This window comes from Hippopotamus amphibius, chromosome 17 (genome assembly GCF_030028045.1).
Source record: "Hippopotamus amphibius kiboko isolate mHipAmp2 chromosome 17, mHipAmp2.hap2, whole genome shotgun sequence".
Lineage (NCBI taxonomy): Eukaryota > Metazoa > Chordata > Mammalia > Artiodactyla > Hippopotamidae > Hippopotamus > Hippopotamus amphibius.
In genome coordinates this window covers 41,152,995-41,172,197 of record NC_080202.1, presented here as the reverse complement: position 1 = coordinate 41,172,197, position 19,203 = coordinate 41,152,995, and the positions used below count along the sequence as shown (strand labels likewise).

At 57.1% G+C, this 19,203-nt stretch overlaps 1 protein-coding gene across 1 annotated transcript; it reads left to right on the top strand.

Moving 5' to 3' along the window:
• The first annotated feature begins 1,225 nt into the window (after positions 1–1,225).
• KCNH4 (potassium voltage-gated channel subfamily H member 4) lies at positions 1,226–17,493 on the top strand. Its single transcript, XM_057716126.1, has 16 exons — positions 1,226–1,301; positions 3,153–3,386; positions 3,707–3,853; positions 3,988–4,112; positions 4,941–5,184; positions 5,484–5,641; positions 8,685–8,892; positions 9,950–10,144; positions 10,606–10,805; positions 12,406–12,655; positions 13,254–13,498; positions 14,172–14,210; positions 14,407–14,759; positions 15,029–15,135; positions 15,787–15,860; positions 17,098–17,493. The coding sequence occupies exons 1-16, from the start codon at positions 1,226–1,228 to the stop codon at positions 17,491–17,493; spliced, it is 3,051 nt and encodes a 1,016-aa protein (XP_057572109.1).
• The last annotated feature ends 1,710 nt before the right edge of the window (positions 17,494–19,203 follow it).

Sequence of the window (19,203 nt, the reverse complement as noted above, 5' to 3'; positions counted from 1 at the left end):
ACCCTTAGCCACCACAGTCAGCTGCCCCAGTAACTTTCTGCTTCCATAGTGAAAAAGTCCTGTGTCTGGTCTCACCTGGGTCCTTCTTGCTGCCGCACTTGTTTCGTTTTGGAAAAGCTGGAGAACAAAATCTGCCAGCACAACTTTGGAGATTTACAAACTGACTGCCCACCTTGAAACTATCTTTCTCAGCCCCAAACTTGCCTTTAGCCTCTCTCCCACTTGAATGGCAGCCGAGAGAAGGAGGGTTAAATCAGGATGATGGGAAGAGGGAGAATAGAGAGACAATTGCTCTCCAGCACATTGTGCGCCAAAGATATGCATTATGCTATTAAATCCTCACAACCATACGAGGTAAAAATTATTAGCTCCATTTTACAGATGAAGAAAATGAGAGACTAAATCACACAATTAGTAAGTAGCAGAGCTGGGATTTCTACCCGGCGGACTCCAAACTTCTTTTCATCCACCCTGCTGAACTTAGGAGCAGAGTTCGCCCAGGGTACCCTATCATCTGAGGCACAGATGAGGGTTAAGTAGTGCATTGTAGAATTTGAGTTTTCTGCTTTCACATCGATGCTCCACCGGCAAAACCAGCCTCTTTAAAACTTGCTGTCTCACACTGAAACTCAGGGAGCTGGGGGTGCTGCGAAATACCCCAACTCCAGCAGGCGGCGCTGTGAACCAGAAAAGATTCCCAGCGTGGGCGGCACGCCGGGAAACCCGGGGGGCGGAGACCCAAGGAGCCGCCAGGGAAACACGCGTGGGGGCGTGGCCACCCTGGAAGGTGGGCGTGTCTGTCATTCAAGCCCCGCCCCACCGCTTCCAGCTTCGGCTCCGGGTGGGCGTGTCCCAAATTCTCTGCGGGAGAGACACGCGTGGGCCGCTCCCCACCCAGAGGAGGGCAGCAGAGAGGGGTGAGGGTGCCGCTGGCGGCCCCTCCCCGTGCGGGGCCACGTGGCGGGCGCGGGCCGAGCCCGGGGGAAAGAACCTGGCCCGTGGAGAGGTGGGGGGGACCGAGGCGGCGCCGAGACGAGCTGAGAGCTGCTGGGTTCAGAGCAGAGAGGCAGAGGCGGCGGCGGCGGCGGCGGCGGCGGCGCCGAGAGGGAGGGGAGGTGGCAGGCGGGCGCATGGGGCGCCCCGGCCCCGCCGGCAGCGCGCCCCCTCCGGCCCGGCCGCGCTGAAAGCCCCCCAGCGCCGCGCCTCGAACTCGCGCCCCAAGGCCATGCCGGTCATGAAGGGGTTGCTGGCCCCGCAGAACACCTTCCTGGACACCATCGCCACCCGCTTCGACGGCACGCGTGAGTGGGGCGGAGGCTGGGGCTGGGGGTTCAAGATGGGGTCAAGTCTCCTAAGGCGCTGGCGCGGGTCTCCTGGATGTAGTGAGGGAGACCCGAGGGGAGGTGAGAGAGTGGAGTTGAGGGTCTAGGAACGCCCAAAGCCAAGCCGTGGTAAAGGAACAGGACTGGGAGCGCCCTGGGAGGGGAGGCGGGAGAGGACCAAGAGTGCGGGGAGCCGAGGTTGGGATTGTGACTGGAAGCAGGAAAGGCTCCTTGGCAGCCGCCCACTCTCGGGCAGAGCTCTGCTGGGGGCGTGTATGGGGGTATCCAAGAAGCGGAGGTGGGACGAAGTGGCCAGACTCTCCGGGGTCTACTCTCAGACGACTCCAGCATCCCCTGCCCCTAGAAAAGAGAGAGAGAGAGAGAGAGAGAAAAGATTAGACTTCGGCAGGACCTAGCTTGGATTAAGGTCACGCGCCCCCAAGTCGCAGCGCTTCTGTGTCTGAGGGAGGTGAGGCAGGAAGAGGGGGTGGTCTGTGGTGACGGAGGGAACTGCCTACTCTCCCATCCCAGTTTGGGTTCCAGGTTCAGCACCTTGGACAGCCACAATCCTCCTTACCCGCCTCTTCTCCCGCCATTCCCTCTTCCTACTTTGGTACTGAGAGATCGCCCCTTGCCCTCTTTGGACACCCTGGCTGGGATCTGGAATCTGGGGGGAGCGGCACCTGAGGGCGGAAACCGAGCCGCCTGGGCCCTACCCGCCTCCCCACCCTTCCTCCCCCCCCACCTCCCTTGTTTCCATAGCGCCCATCACCCGGGCAACAGCCCTGGGATGGAAGAAGGAGGCTGCTTGCCCAGGGCCCAGTGCCTCCCAGGCACCTTCAGTATCCCCATCAGCCACTCCACCCCCAGACACTCACCCGTCTTAGCACCCCAGGACTGATTGTGTCTCAGATCCCTTCCCTCAGCTGAGGCTGTCCCTAGATGGCCTACAGAGCCCCCCCTGAGGCCTCCCACCCATTGGAGCTGGAGGGAGCCAGCTCAGGTTCTGTTGCTGGGTTTGCTGGAGCCACAACTTCATTGCTCAAGCCTGTCAGACTCTGAGCACTGGGACAGACCCTCTGAAATTAGCTAAGGGATGCTAAAAAGAAAGGCAGGGAATAAGGATGCTACTCATCACTGTCTTCCTCCCCCAACAAAGGAGATTTGTGAGTGTGGATAATCTCTGCCTTTTGGTTTCTTATCAATAAAATCGCCATGATATCACCAGAATCCCTGCCTTGTCCACTGTCTAATAGGATGATAGGATAGTGGCTATGGATGTGCTTTGAAAGCTGGGCAAATGTGGGGCATCATTTCACCTTCTCAGTGTAACACTTACTATGTGCCAGGATTTGTTCTTCCCCACTCTCACACCAACTATGTGAGGAAGAGATATTATCCCCCACTTTTCAGATAAGGAAGCTAAGGCACAGAAGAGTTCATTAACTTGCCCAAAGTTACAGTCAGTAAGTGGCAAAGGTGGATGCTGGAGCCCATGCCCTATTCACCATGCTGTGCTGCCTCCTACAGTAATAGCTCACCAGCTTGAAGGAAGGAGGATGAACCGCATGACCTCTCGGGGTTCCTTTTCCAACCCCCTAGCAGTCCTTCTCCCAGTTCTAGGCCACCCTTAAGTCCATGTTCTTTTGCTCTGTCTCTTCCTACTCTCATTTCAGAATATCCCAAAGGGGATCCAGGTATTACATGGAAGCCTGGGAAGCTTCTGGCTCTGGGATTTCTGACCATAGATAGCTTGGGGGAGGTATGGCCCACCTGGAAGCTGAGCTCCCCTCCTGGCCTTGACCTGACCTTGACCTCTTCTTCCCACAGACAGCAACTTTCTGCTGGCCAACGCACAGGGCCCACGGGGCTTTCCCATCGTCTACTGCTCCGACGGCTTTTGTGAGCTCACAGGCTACGGCCGCACCGAGGTCATGCAGAAAACCTGCAGCTGCCGTTTCCTCTATGGTCCGGAAACCAGTGAGCCAGCACTGCAGAGGCTGCACAAGGCCCTGGAGGGGCGTCAGGAGCACCGGGCTGAAATCTGCTTCTACCGAAAGGATGGTGAGGGGGCCTGGCCTGCCCTGCAGTCCTGCCCAGACCCCAGGCCTTACCCAGAGTCCACTTGGCACAGTGGAAGGCTGGGTGCTGGTCCCCACACTGCCACAAGCTGACTGTGTGACAATGAGTGCATCCCTGACCCTCCCTGGGCTGTGATTCTCCCATCGGGAAGGTGAAAGAGACGGCTGACATAATCTCTGGGCTTCTTTCCAGCTCTAAACCTTGGCCAAGCCCTTTGACTATGCTCAGGAACCAAGGGGGATGAGAAAGAAAGAGGTGCCATGGGCCCCTCACTCTCTTCCTCCATCTTTCCACACCTACAGGCTCGGCCTTTTGGTGCCTCCTGGACATGATGCCCATCAAGAATGAGATGGGGGAGGTCGTACTTTTCCTCTTTTCCTTCAAGGACATCACTCAGAGTGGAGGCCCAGGACTTGGCCCCCCAGGAGGCTATGGTGACAGTAATCATGGTAACTGCAAGTCTGCAAGTCTGGGGAGAAGGCGTGAATGGTCGGAAGTCCTTGCCCAAGGTCACACAAGACCTCTCCTTACTCAGCCTCATGGGATGTGCCCCCACTTATCTCCATACACTTCTTCCCAACAGAAAACTCCCTTGGCCGGAGGGGAGCCAGGTCGAGACTTCGATCCGCCAGGAGGCAGAGCCGTAGTGTCCTACACCGACTGACTGGCCACTTTGGGCGCCGGGGCCAGGGAGGCATGAAAACCAACGTGAGTCCTATCTCCACCCCAACACCTCCCAGCCCTGTTTCTGAGGCACCCTTGCTACTGTGTCCCTGTTTCTCTGTCTGTCTGATGTCCCTCCAGTGGCTTGTTCCTCTGTCCGCCATTTCTCATATATGGCTCTCTGCTCTATCCCATGTTCCCCCACGTCCCCTTCCATCCCCATCTCCCTTGCTTCCTTGTGATTGACATTACCCTGCTCTGATAATGTCACAAGGGTGGGGCTCTAGCAGCAATTACATCAACTACCTTTGGGTTTTAGGGTTACCTCATGGCGGGGAAGTGAAATGACTCGCTGTGGTCCCAGGGAGAAAGCCCCCACTGGGGGCCTGGCATCCAGCCCTGTGTACCACTCCTAGGATCATGATGGAGCCATGGGTCTCCAGTCCTCTGTGCAGTCTGTTATGGCTACAGAAATGGGGTGGCACCATGCCAGCCTCCTCTCACCCCAGGAGTGCATCCTCCACTGCACCCCTAGAACCCAAGAGGAACTTGAGGGAGAAGCTAGTGACCCCTCAAGCTAGGGCATGTGCCTGATTTGTCACAATCACCTTCTCAAGCAGGGCGAAAGTCAAGCCTTAGAAATACTGCCCCCCCAAAATATGATTGATTCAAAAGGGGGCCTGAGCAGTAAGTTGGCAAAGGAAGGAAGTGTCAGGTGCCAGCCCCTTGACCCCCTCTCCTGCACGGTCTACATCTCTAGTGGTCGCGCTTGCAGTGCCCACTCACCCTTCCCCATTCCTTACCTCTCCGTCCCCCCAACCTTGGCTCCTCTTTCCCCCCAAGTGTCCCCAACCGCCACCCCTCTCCCCTTAGAACGTGTTTGAGCCAAAGCCATCAGTGCCCGAATACAAGGTGGCCTCCGTGGGGGGGTCCCGCTGCCTCCTCCTCCACTACAGCGTCCCCAAGGCCGTCTGGGACGGCCTCATCCTCCTCGCCACCTTCTACGTTGCGGTCACCGTCCCCTACAATGTCTGCTTCTCGGGTGATGACGACGCCCCCATCACTTCTCGACACACCCTTGTCAGTGACATCGCCGTGGAGATGCTCTTCATCCTGGGTTAGACCCTCTGCCCCACGTACCCTGGCGGGTGGGCTGGATGGACCCACTCATCCAAACCTTGCTCCATCCTGGGCCTGCAGGACCCAGGCAGTCAGAGCCCACCCATTTCTGGGTCTTTAAGTCCTCATGACCCATGATCCCTGACCCCTGACCCCTGGAGCCTTCCGCTTTCAGACCTCTCCTCCCTAAGGACCAGCCTGAAGCCCAATCCGTCTTTCGCATTCCTGACTCCAATTCCATTGTGAGTCTCTTGCCCTTGGCCAAGGCCCCCTAGTAACAGCCTCTTGCACCCCCAGATATCATCCTGAACTTCCGCACCACCTATGTGTCCCAGTCTGGCCAGGTGGTCTCTGCTCCTCGTTCCATTGGCCTCCACTATCTGGCCACCTGGTTCTTTGTTGACCTTATTGCTGCTCTGCCTTTTGACCTGCTTTATGTCTTCAACATCACCGTGGTGAGTGATCCCTGACCCACCTTGCAGCCTAGCCTTCCAGCTTCAGCACAGCCTCTCTCATTAAGGGACCCACCTCAGTCCCAGACTCAGTCATCTGCAAATATTTTTCAGGCACCTATGATGGGCAGAGCCCGGTGCTAGAAGCTGAGAAGGATCTGAGAAGGTCTGTGCTCTCAGGGAGCTCAGCTCACAATCTCTGAGGGAAGCTGAGACAAATGAAAAGCTAACTAGGGCTACCAAGGCGGCATTGGTCTGAAGCCAACTGAGTGGCACTTTTCACATTTTTATTTAACAAACAGCGAATGAGCATTTAGCTGTCTGCAAAGCGCTGTGTAGGGCATGGTCACTGTGGAGAAAAGGGATAAGGATTTAGCCTCTAGGCAGCTAAGCTGGGGGGGACAGCAGGAACAGAAGAGTTGAATGGAGTGCAAGATGGCACCCGGGTATTGCTGCATGGGGACTGGGCACGGAGCTAGCTGACCTTGGAGTTCCAGGCTGGAACACAGACTCCCACAAAAATGATGCAAAATCTGGCCAGTGCCTGGGAAGGCAAAGCACAGCAGTTGGGCAGAGGCTAGGATGGTCTGAGAAGTGTTCCTGAGGGAGGAGGTGAGAGCAGAGCTAGACCTTAGACAGAGTAGGACCTGGCTGGCAGGAGACAAAGAGAGGGAGCATTTGCGAGGAGCACAGTAAACCAAGACAGGAAGGTAGAGGCTGCCGGGCGGGTTTGGAGGTGGAGAGTCCCAGGACCTGCGTCCTCCTACTCCCTGGGGACTGCCTGGAGGCACCCTAGGTGGTCAGCTCTGCACCCAGCCGGCACATACTAGGTCTCCTCTGGCCCAGGAAGAGGGAGTCCCACCCTGTGTCCCCAGACCCCCTTGGTTGCTGAGTGGGGAGGTGGAGAGCAGCTTCCCTGTGTGCTCCTCTCCCTGCCACACTCAGCTATAGCGGGAAACCACCTACACGCAGCCGGATTTAACTAGCCGCCAACGGGCTGTGGGCCTCTTCTCCTGGCTGTGTACGTGTGTGCACGCTCCCACACACGTGCATGTGGGTGTGTCTGCCCTGAGGCTCCGGCCATTCCAAGCAGGGCTCCCCCCACCCTGAGGGCACCCCCACCCGGTCTGTGCCCACCAGGAAGCTCTCCCTCCTCTGGTACCTTCAGGGGGACTTTACAGTTTACTAAGTTCTTTTACACATCATCACATAGGAACCTCACAAGAACCCTTCAGGGCAGATTCTGGTATCTCTCAGAGGTAGATGCAGAGGCTCAGAGAGGTTGAGTGGTTTGCTGAAGGTCACACAGCTAGCAGTGGCAGGCAGGAGACTGGAACCAAATCTCTAAACTTCTGGTCTAGACCTGATCCAACATGCCACCCTGTTTCCCAGAAAACCAGGATACCTGAGTGGATGACCTGGCACGAGGGGAGAGAAGGAGCAATGCTGGGGCTGGAGGGAGGCAGAGCAAAGATGGAGGATAAGGAGGCATTGGCAGAGCTGTGAACTTGAAGGAGCCAGGCCTGGGACATTCTGGTCCAAGGAGAACGAGAGGAGGGCCCCAGGGGAGTGGGGCCCAGGGGCAGGTGATGAGGGGAAGCCTTGAAGAACTCAAGGTCGGAGTCAAGAGCTCTGGGAGCTGGGGGAAGGCATTAAGCCCTGGAGAGGGTCCATGTGGGGAAATCAGAGCCACCTCCTTTCCAATGCCTTTTCCTAAAATTAGAGAAAATGGCATATGGTGACTCAGGAGCTGTGTAGGGACAGGGTTATTGTGGATGCTCCTGGAGGCCCCTGAAAGTGGCAGTGAAGGGCCCTCACACCAAGCTCCCCAGGCCCTGCCCCAGAGCCCCATTCCTAGCCTCGAAGCTGCCCTACCCAGAGTAGTGAGAAGATAAGCCCCATCGGCTCATCATTTCCAAGACTGGAAGGGCTTATTAAAGCACAACAAGGGACTTCCTAGGTGGCCCAATGGTTAAGAATCCGCCTGCCATTGCAGGAGACACGGGTTCGATCCCTGGTGCGGGAAGATCCCACATGCCTCGGAGCAACTAAGCCCGTGAGCCACAACTATTGAGCCTGCGCTCTAGAGTCCGTGAGCCACAACTACTAAGCCCATGCGCCACAACTACTGAAGCCCATGTGCCTAGAGCCCATGCTCCACAACAACAGAAGCCACCGCAATGAGGAGTCCATGCACCACAATGAAGAGTAGCCCCCACTTGCCACAACTAGAGAAAGCCTGTGTGGAGCAACGAAGACCCAACACAGCCAATAAATAAATAAATAAATAAATAAATAAATAATATTTTTTAAAAAGGCACAAGGAAAGCAGTCATAGTGCTAACATTAGCTTAAGTTTACAGGACCCTTACTAGGTGCCATTAGCTCCATCAATCCCCACTGAACCCCACAAGGGCTGAGACCTTACAGCCCGAGGACCCTCATCCCTGCTCTCCTTCCCTCAACATTTCAATGTGACCCTCTCATCTGCAGCTGACCCACAAGGGTCCCTAAACCTTCCCCTGTCCACAGCTGATTGTACTTAGAACACGGGGGGGCTTTGAGCAAGGGCAGGGATCATTCTGTCTGTTGCCCTGCTTCTGACCAGGATTTGCCGTTTCATCAGCTGAGGTGCTAAAAGGCAGCACAGCACACAATGGACTTTGGTGTCAGCTCAGATTTGAGTCCCAGCTCCATCATTTCCTTGGTCTGTGACCTTGAGCAAGTCACTGGCCTCTCTGAGCCTTCGTTTGCTCATCTGCGAACTGAGAACGATGATGATAAGTGGACTGAAGGCATACTTTTTTTTTTTAATAAGGATGACAAATACTTAGCCCAGTGCCTGACACCCAGAATACTTACTGTTAGCCATTATTAGTTTTAGTATTATCCTCTCCCCTCTGCATTTCCTGGTCACCTTCACAGCACAGCAGGGAAACTTCTCCTGGGGCAGCTTCCCCTAGCTCCAGGGCATGTGGTGGCAAGGTGCTGCGAGGGAACGTGGGGAGCCTGCTGACAGCCTCCCCCGCCGCACTCACTCCTGCAGACATCGCTGGTGCACCTGCTGAAGACAGTGCGGCTGCTGCGGCTGCTGCGGCTGTTGCAGAAGCTGGAGCGGTACTCACAGTGCAGCGCCGTGGTGCTGACACTGCTCATGTCCGTCTTTGCGCTCCTTGCCCACTGGATGGCCTGCGTCTGGTATGTCATCGGGCGCCAGGAGATGGAGGCCAACGACCCACTGCTCTGGGACACCGGTGAGCCATCGACCCCAGGCTTTCACTGACCACCCATCCACCTGCCCTGTCCACACAGGCCCCCAAGCGGACACCTCTACCAGGACCCCCACCCCCACCCCACATTCCTCCATTCATCCAGTAAACATGCATGAACTTCCGGGATCAGGCGTGGGAACACTGATTTGAAGACGTGGGCCCTGCCTTGGGGGGCACTCACAGCCTAGCAGGGGAGCAAGACCAGTGACAGACAATCACAGTACAGTATGGGAAACACTGCAGGTGGGGAAGGTGTTTTGGGCAGAGGCCAAGTACCCCTGCCTGGACTCTTTTGGTGGCTCCCCACTGCCCTCAAAATAACTGAGTCCACACTCAGTCCACACCATACGTGGTCCTGCAGCCCTCTCTACCCCCACCCGGCTTCCCTTCCTCCCAGGTCCCCTGTGCTACTGCCACCTTGGCCTCCCTCTAGAACCCGGGATGTACTGCTTTCTCCCTTTGGGCCTTGAACATGTTTTCCTCTCTGGAATCCTCTTTCTTTTGTCCTCCCTCCCTTCTTCACCTAAGCTACTTTTCTGTTCCTTGTGGTCTCAACTAATATGCTCTGTCTTAAGGGAGCCCTTCAGGAACGATACCTCCCACCGAAACGGGTTGGCTCTGCCTAACCTATTATGATTCCTAAAACATACTTTCTTTGTAGTAGCTGCTCTTCACCTGTAATGATTTATTTCCTGTGTCTTTCCCCTCCAGACTCTTAAGTTCCACCAGCGCAGGGAGAATGTCTGGGTCAAGTTCCGGCACTCTGTACACAGGAAGCACTTAATAAACTATTAGAGAGTGAAAGGGGCCCCTAAACAGTCAGCTGTGTAGGGAGCTGGTAGCCTTGAACTGCAACTGTAACCACTTCACCGTGGGGAGGCCGAGGCCCGGGCTGCTCCGGGCTGCGCCTGACATTTCCTGGGCAAACCTCCGCTCGCCTCGGTAAATACTTGCCCAAGGTCAAGTGCAAATAGCTCAGGGAAACCCCATTCTTCCCTGCTTGGGCAGCCCGGGCTCCTTGCATCCCTCCACCCCCTAGGCTGGTTGCACGAGCTGGGCAAGCGGCTGGAGGTGCCCTATGTCAACGGCTCTGCGGGCGGCCCGTCGCGGCGCAGCGCCTACATCGCTGCGCTCTACTTCACGCTGAGCAGCCTCACGAGTGTGGGCTTCGGCAACGTGTGCGCCAACACCGACGCAGAGAAGATCTTCTCCATCTGCATGATGCTCATAGGCGGTAAGGTGGGGCCTGCCAAGCCCCAGGGTGGCCCTGCTAAGCCCAGCGTGCAGATGGGGAAACTGAGCCCCAGAGAAGGCAAGGTGTCCACCCACGAGCAGACACTCGTGCCTTCATTCATGGATGTTTGCTCAGCATCTGCTACATGGTGGCTTTGGGGGGAATGCCCCAAAAAGGAGGATCTCTCGCGAAAGAAATGGGAAGCCCAAGTTCATGACTTAATGGCAGGGAAAGGGGGGGCGGGTGGGGGAGGAGGCATGAGAGGAGCATCAGGTCTGACCCCTCTCAGGACCACCCTCTGTTCCGCGCCCCAACCCAGCACGTGGCGTCAGGTAGAGTCGCAGGAGCCCACTGGCTCTCCTGCCCCTCCCCAGGAGCCCAGAGACCCGTCCAGGGCAGGGGGGATGGGGGGAAGGAGGCCAGAGGGGTGGTCGCCCTTGACTGCCTGCTGCGCACCACAGCTCTGATGCACGCCGTGGTGTTCGGGAACGTGACGGCCATCATCCAGCGCATGTACTCGCGCCGCTCGCTCTACCACAGCCGCATGAAGGACCTCAAGGACTTCATCCGCGTGCACCGCCTGCCCCGGCCGCTCAAGCAGCGCATGCTCGAGTACTTCCAGACTACGTGGGCGGTCAACAGCGGCATCGACGCCAACGAGGTAGTGTGCGCGGCTCCCGGTACCCGCCCCGCGCGCGGAGATGCAGTGGGGAAGGGGTCCCTGTTCCTCCAGGTTTGGGAAGGAAGCAAATGGGATGTGGGGAGAAGAGGTGTTGTTCCCGGCACCCACCGGCATCCACATCCCTTTTCCTTTACGCATGGCTAATGCCATGCTCCCTTCAGCCACCATTTTCCAGCACCTGCTTCCAGCCAGTCTCTGTGCTGGACACGGGGACTGGGGGACGATTATCCCCAGCTCTTCCCTCAGGGAGACACCAGTCTGGTGAGGGAGGCAGACAGGTAAAGAAATAGTTATGCTGTGAATGGGACTCTTCTGGAGGGAGTTGGTGCAATGGGGCCCTCATGGTGTCTGGGCCTAGAGGAGTTTGGGAAGGTGGCACAGAAGAGGGGACATGGTGAAGGACAAAAAGGAAATTGGCCTCTTACCAGAGGCTGTCACAGGCAGAAAGAGCAGTAGGAACACAGGTCTGGAAATATTGACGCAAAAGCGCAGGGTGAGTTCAGGGAACTGAAAGCAGTTCAGTGAGCCTCCAGGAAAGGGTGTGTGAGCGCTGTGGAGGGAGGAGGGACAGAGAAGTGAAGAGACCCGGCTGCAGAGGTGGGCAGGCCCAGCTCACGGATGGCCTTGGATTTAGATTTTATCCTGCCACATTTTTAGGCTGGGGAGTGGCCTGCAGATCCAGGAGATATTTCTGAGAGCAGGAGCCTTGGGACTTGGTGATCAGCTGGTTGTAGGAAAGGAGCTCAGAGCGATTCCCAGGTTTCTGGCTTCAGCCAAAGGGTGGGATGGAGGCATTACAGGAGGAAGATTGGATTTAGGGGTGAAAGTGAGAGTCCAGGGTTGGGCCAGTATGAGGGTGTGGTGCCCGTGGGGGATCCAGGTGGAGGTTGACCTGTGGGTAGTTGAAAATACAGGTCTGGACCCCGAGGTAGGGCTCTGGGCTCGCAGGGAGGTTGAAGTCCTGGAGCCATGATGCAGGGAGAGTGTGGACAGTGAGAAGAGAGCCGAGGAGGTAGACTGAGGAAGAGGAGCCTGGGGAAGAAAGGGGGACAAGAGGGAGAGGTCAGCAAGCTGGAGTGGCCGAGGGGCTCCATAAGACAAGGATGGAACCAAACCATGAACATTAAGTTTGGCCCCCGGGAGGTCATTGGTAATATTCAAGGTCTAGGGTAACCCTGCATTTTACAGATGGGGATACTGAGGCCCAGAGAGAGGAAATGGATGGCCCAAAGTCCACAGGGATTTATGCAGAGCCGATTTCTAGTCTTCTGACTTCCAACTGAAGGCTGACCCACCTGGAATGGTCCTTGCATATGTGGGGTTGAGTAAGCAGGATGTGTGAGTGACCAGTGTGTGTAGCCATGGGCAGTGGACAGACGGGAGAAGACCTAGTCTCTGCCCCAGGACTCGGGTTGGGAGGTCCACACACAAGTCAAATTGAGGTGAGACACAAAGAAGTCTTCCTGAAGGTCAGAAATGGGTAACTTGAGCCGTGTCCTTGGAGACAGCTCAGCATATCTGTAGAGCTCAAGTGGCAACTGCAGGGGGATGGCCAGAATGACCTATGCCCCTTATGCAGTTACTGCGTGACTTCCCAGACGAGCTGAGAGCTGACATTGCTATGCATCTGAATCGGGAGATCCTGCAGCTGCCGCTGTTTGGAGCAGCAAGCAGGGGCTGCCTGCGGGCCCTCTCCCTGCACATCAAGACCTCATTCTGCGCTCCCGGCGAGTACCTGTTGCGCCGTGGGGACGCCCTGCAGGCACACTACTACGTCTGCTCCGGCTCTCTGGAGGTGCTCCGTGACAACATGGTGCTGGCCATCCTGGGTGAGGGTCCCCCACCACTACCCACTACCTACCCTGGAAGCTTCCCCCAGAGGCCTTGGGAGTGGCCAGGTATCTAGGGACTAGATAGCTGGTGTTCCTGCTGAGAAGTACTCTCTCGGTCCCGGTACCCTTCCACCATCCCCTTTAGTACCCTTCCACCATCCCCTTTAGAGCATTTCCCTTAGACTCTCCCTGATCCCATTGGTCATCCCTGAACCCATCAACCCTTCCCCAGTGGCTGTCCCCTGAGTCAACCGATCCTTTCCCGGTGCACCATCTCCCAACTCCGCTGACCCTTCTCCATCGACCCTCAATTCCATTGACCTCTACCCTTTCACTGACCCCTCTGGCCATTCTTAATTGATCACCCAATTCCACTGATCACTCCTCAGGCCTTACTGACATCCCCAGTTGACTGTCTCTCAACTTCACCAGCCATTCTCCACTGACCTTCTGCCAACTCCATTGATTATTTCCACCAATCCCATCGATTGACCCGCCTTCAGCCATCCTTCAAACACACTGACCATCCTTCACATCCACTGACATCCTCTTGGTCCCCCTGCCCCAGCTGACTGTCCCCATCCCTAACCCACAGGAAAAGGAGACCTGATTGGGGCAGATATCCCTGAGCCGGGCCAGGAGCCTGGGTCAGGCACAGCTCCAAGCTGCGTGCTGAAGACCAGCGCCGACGTGAAGGCACTGACCTACTGTGGCCTACAGCAACTGAGCAGCCAAGGGCTGGCTGAGGTCCTGAGGCTCTATCCTGAGTATGGGGCTGCCTTCAGGGCTGGCCTGCCCCGGGACCTCACCTTCAACCTGCGCCAGGGCTCTGACACTAATGTATGTAGACCCCCCATGGCCTCCATGTCCTCTGAGGTCGCCTCTTTCAAAGTAGCCCACCACCACCACCAGCCCCAGAGAGAGCCTTATGAATTTCTTCCACCCTGAAAACATCCTCTCTCAACCCCAGGCACCCCCTCCCATTGCTCCTTCCACGCTTAACGTCTTCCAGCCCATGGACCCCACTCTGTTGGCCGTTATCCAACCCCACGATCTATGTCTCACCACCTCTGCTTCCAACTCAACTGACCTGTCTCCTGTCGGCCCTCCTTCCACCACACTGCAGACTCCTCAAAGGACCCCCCACTTTGGAAACAATCTCCTTCATTTGCTCCTCCTCCATCAGTCCCCTCCCTCTCTGGACTTGGCCTCATCCCCTGGGGCTTCCTCTTCTCCGCCAAACTCACCAAATGTTTCCTGGGCCCATTTTGGTTTAGGCTCTGGGCCAAATCTGTCGTTCACATCCTAGACCTTGGTTCTTACCCTTTTCAGACTTATGCTGCTACTCGAGATTTCTCTGAGTCAGAGCTGGGGGTATCTCTGAATCAATTCCACAAAAAGGCCCCACATTCTCAAACGCCACAACACGGATAGGTGGGCCTCGGAGGTGCTGCATGGGGGGAGTGGGGAGGTGTGAGTCAGGCTGAATCCCCCCCCCTCCGTGTCCCTGCAGGGCCTCTGCCGCTTTTCCCGATCCCCTCGCCTCTCCCAGGTAACACACCCTTCCTGGGTGGGGTTGAGGTTGCGTGGGGAGAGGCCAGGAGTTGGGGGGCCCCTTCCCTTGGCTGCTCTGCTGCAGGATGAAGGGGGAGGGAATGGGGAGCAGCCACGGCCGGTGAGGGCTGTTGCTTACTGAAGGGGCCTGCTGTTCAATGCCCTGTGACATCAGCTGCCCCCTCTGCCCACAGCCCCGCTCCGAAAGCCTGGGCTCCTCCTCAGACAAGACCCAGCCATCCGCCACAGAGGCTGATGCCGGGGCCGAGCCTGGTGGTGGTCCCAGGCCCCGGCGGCCCCTCCTGCTGCCCAACCTCAGCCCAGCGCGGCCCCGGGGCTCCCTGGTCAGCCTTTTGGGGGAGGAGCTGCCCCCATTCTCAGCCCTTGTCTCCTCTCCTTCCCTGAGCCCAACCCCTTCCCCCGCCCTGGCTGGCCGGGGCCACAGCCCCTCCCCTCATGGCCCGCCCAGGGGCTCTGCTGCCTGGAAGCCCCCCCAGCTTCTCATTCCCCCACTGGGAACCTTTGGACCTCCGGACCTCAGTCCCCGGTGAGATGCCAGCCTCCCCTGCCTTCCCTATACCCCTGCTGGCTTCCAGAAGCTTCTCTGGGCTCCGTCCCCAGCATTCCGACTAGTGCTTCTCCCCATCTGCCCACCCTGCCCTTCCCGATCCACCACAGCTTGCAAGCCCACTCCTCTTTGACGGCTGCTCCTCCCCAGCGCCCTGGCACTGCAGCCGCTTCAGCCCCTGCCTGCTCTGCTCCGCTCTGGCCCTTACCCTCTCCCTGTGGGGCTGATGACCCCTGCCTCCATCCCAGGGTAGTGGATGGCACTGAGGACTCTGGCAGCACAGCGGAGGCCCCTACCTTCCGGTTCAGCAGGAGGCCTGAGCACCCTAGGCCTCGCTCTCAGGCCCCTCCTACAGGTAAGGGCCAGCAGCGGACTTCTGCTTATGGTCACCCATTCACCGGCCATCCATCCAGCCATCTATCCATCCAGCCATCCAGCCATCCAGCCATCCCACATGTAGTAAGGGCCTAGCAGCTGCCAGGGGCTGTGCTAGGAACACATAGATGAACCAGACCTGGCCCACGCTCTTAGCGAGCTCCCAGTCTCATTGGGGAGATACCTGTGTACTCAGATAAACGATTCCAGAACAGGGTGCTCAGTGCCACCACTGAGACAAAGAACAGGGCTACGAAGTAGGAGGGGAGAGAACCTCTAACCCTCCCTCCTAGAGGAGGGGACCCTAGAGGTGGATCCTAAAGGGTGGGCAGGAGCGTGAGAGGCAGAGCAAGGCAGTTGGTGAAAGGCATAGAGGCATGATCAGAAAAGCAATTGTGTTCAGATACCAAAGAGAAGCTCCGTGCTTAGAGCTGGGGTGGGGTGGGGAGGGCTGGGAAAGTGATAGGGCCACGAAACCAGCCTGAGGAGCTTGGGTTTCCCGTCATCCTGACCCCAGAGTGTCCTCTCTCCTTGCTCTCTGCCTGCCCAGTAAGGGGAAGGGCCCAGCCCAGGCTGTAGACTCAAGCTCCCTGCACTCACCCAGCATCCCTTCTCCCCACTCTGTCTGCAGGGACCATGCCCAGCCAGGAAGTGGCCACTGAGGCCGAGGAGGTGAAGGAAAAGGTCTGCAGGCTGAACCAGGAGGTGGGTTGGGCTGGCCACGCCCCTCCAACATTGGGATCAGAGATGTGCTTTATATCGGAGCACTTCAAAGGGTTTGGAGCCAGCGTCCTGAATTCAGATATTCACTCTAGCTGGGAGACCTTGAGCAAGTCCCATGACTACTCTGAACTTCAGTTTCCTCATCTGAAAATAGGGAAATCATAGGTTCTTCCCAGAGTTGTTGTGAGGATTAGATGAGGGCAAATACACCCCTGGCCCGGTCCCTAGCGCATTATCAGTACTCAGGGAGGGCTTCTTCCTCTCCTCCCAGCTGGCTCAGGTGGTCCAGCTGGAAGAGAGAGCCTCTCCTCCCTCCACTGCCAAGGGATTTGCTTCTGCAAGGGACCCACCTCCACCAAGTCACATGCTCCAGTCCTTTCCTCCCTCCCCTCCCCCGACGGGTCCGGCAGAGGACAGGGAGGCTGAGCAGGACTTCAGCCCCAGGGGACCTGGATCCTCCTGTCTGAATCCTGGTTAGAAAGAGCCCTGATCCTGTTTGCCGGGGCTGTGCCTACGACTCCCCCTCGGGGATCTCATAGCTGCATCCATAGGGCAGCCCGGCCCAGCCCTCGGGAGTGGGCCTCCCCTCGGTTCTGATAAACATCAGGCATCCCACGGGGCGCACCTGGGCTGGGGTGGGGCTGGGGGCGGGGCCAACCCTGGTTCTGCAGGATTCAAGGTCAGTCCTGCTTCCGCACGCAGTTCTTCTAGACCAGTTGCTCCCCGGCCTGGGTGTCCATCCGTACCCGGAGGACCTGTTAAAATGCAGACTCCTGGGCTTCACCCAACCTGGAATGTCTGGGGTGGGGCTCAGAAATCAGCATTTTAACACGTTTTTCAGTTGATCATGCACTCCCTGAAATTTGAAAAATGCTGAATAGACACTTGAGCTCCTGTGATGTATCACCTGAGCGTAAGCCTGCGTCTGTCTGTCACTTCACAGCTGTGAGGCCTCTTTGAGCACATTTTTCTACATCCTGTAAAAGTGTGTGTGTTGGGGTGGGGGGGTGGGGTAGAGGAGGGGATAGCAATAGCTGTCACCATCCCAAATCCTTTTTGGAAAGAGGCTGGGGTATTTACATCTAGGCTAAAATAACCCCTGTCCTGTCTTCTTCTCAGGGTGGCCATGAGCAGAGAGTGGATATGAAAGAACTGTGTAAACAATAGAGGGTGATGATTGTTGTGGCACCTGGGAGACAACTCGATGTGTTTTCAACAGATCTGCCGTCTCAACCGGGAAGTGTCTCAGCTTAGCCAGGAGCTTCGACACGTGATGGGCCTGCTACAGACCAGGCTGGGTCCCCCAGGCCACCCAACAGTTTCGGCGTGGCGCCCAGACCCCCCTTGCCCACCTCGGAGGCCCCCGTGCATCTCTCCCTGTTTGTCCGGACCACCGCCTGGCCTCCAGGATACTACTCGCGCTGAGGTCCACTGCGCAGCCAGTGTGGGGACAGCAGAGATGGGGGCTGCCCGCCTCGACCTGAGACCCTCCGTGCTGTCCCCCTACCCCTCGGAGCCTGACCCTCTTGGACTCTCCGCAGTGCCAGAGGCCTCACCTCCGAACTCAAGCCTCATGAGGCCCAGCTTCCGGTCCAGGTCAGACACGTTCCACTGACCCTGGCCATGGGCCCAGCCCTGTGTGGAGTGGGCACTGCTGCCTACCATCCAGGGAGGGGCTGGGCCCCTTGGCCTCCTGCCTTGGGTCAGCAGCCACCAGCTGGTCTGGCTGGCTCTGGATTCTCTGGCCTTTTTAACAAAGCTTGGTCACTTCTGACCCTTTCCCTTTTCCAAACCCTCCTCTATTCTCCTCTGTGAGGGGAGCCACCCAAGGCCGTGGAACCCAACAGGCATGAGATGGACCGCGGTGCCCACTGAGCTGGGCAGATGAGATGTCTGGCTTTCTCCCCTGGACCTGGAGGCAGGTAGAGATGGCGGGGCAGGGAGGGGAAGGGAAAGGGTCCCAGATCCGGCCTGGGAAGTGAAGACCGAGGCAAGAGCAGACAGGCCCCTGGTTGATGTCTACAGCAAGAAGGATAGATTGCAGTTTCCAGTGGGGAGATAGCTTAGTAATACCATGAGGTCTTTTGTCCCAGCCCTCGGGTCTCTGCTGGAGACCTTGAAAGCAATGTCGCTTCCAGAGGGGTAGGTTTGAGATCCTGGCTGGCGTTTAAGTAACCCAAGACTTCTTAGGCTTCCCACCATCAGCCCAAGCGGGAGGGGCTCACCTTACCCCACAGCTCACACAAGAAACGCACCGATCACCCCAGATATGTAATCTTTGACTCTCACAGCATTTTTTTTTTTCAAAATATGAATGAGTTGCCACATTAAAAATCAGGAGAGTTCACATAGAAATCCAGATAGTCCAGCTTCTCCAAACAAATTCGGGAGATCTGGCAATAATGAGCTGGTTTTGGGTGGCCACCGTCCTCTTTGGCTGAGACCTGCACTCTCCACTTCTTTGCAGTCCCTACATTCCTTGATCATCTCCTGACACCCAGCTATCGTCCCTCATTTGAATTCTTTATCTGGCCTCTGTGGGCAACTGAGTTTGCCATCCCTGCCAATGGAGTGTGATCCCAGGTTCCTTTGCCCCAGTGGGTGCTTTTTCGGCCCAGTAACGTCCATTTTATCCTTGGGCCTGGGCCTGTCAACATCTTTGTTTCTGTCTCTCTGCAGGCCAGCACTGAAAGCAGTCTCTTCTGCGGCCAGCAACTCGAAACAGTCCCAGCAGCACTCCTCCCTGACCCGCCCCCAGACCTCAGCCACACCTGTTACTCCCCCTTCCAATGTGGTCTCACTCAGGGCCCCGACGTCTCGAAAATTCACCCTGGTCTCCAGCTCTCCTTTACCACCCAACATCCTGGGCTCCCTTTGGATAGGAAATAAACTCTTTATTTTTGTAGTTGTTGGCTCTGCCTGTTTCTGGGGGTTGGTCTGATAGCCCTAGGGCTTTGGAGGAACCTACCCGATAGTTACTCTCAGGGCCCTGTTGCTGTCTCTAGGAGAGCAAAGGTGCCAACCAATCCACTTGGCACCACATTCACGCCACCAGAGGCCCCAGGGATGAGGCAGAAACTTTAATGAGTCACTATGGGCCCGTTATACCTACCCTCCCCCCAACCGGGTCACAGCCACATATTCAGACACGGTATGTGGGAGGGACAGAGCCCTGACTCAGGTCCACCTCCAGCCCTGGAAAGGTGGCCCACGGGACTCCCCACCAATCCTGCATTAACCGATCCTGTACCTATGGCAGGCTAGGTACAGCAGGGTCTGGAGGAAGCACTTGTCACCAGCCGAGAACCTGCTAGGAATCCCACTC

What these genes read in the sequence shown, in the direction of transcription:
- KCNH4 (XM_057716126.1), top strand. Translation starts at nt 1,226, where the DNA reads ATGCCGGTCATGAAGGGGTTGCTGGCCCCGCAGAACACCTTCCTGGAC. An exon ending in CTATGGTGACAGTAATCATG is followed by an intron (nt 3,854 to 3,987) that starts GTAACTGCAAGT and finishes TCTTCCCAACAG; the next exon opens with AAAACTCCCTTGGCCGGAGG. An exon ending in CTCTCAGGCCCCTCCTACAG is followed by an intron (nt 15,136 to 15,786) that starts GTAAGGGCCAGC and finishes CTCTGTCTGCAG; the next exon opens with GGACCATGCCCAGCCAGGAA.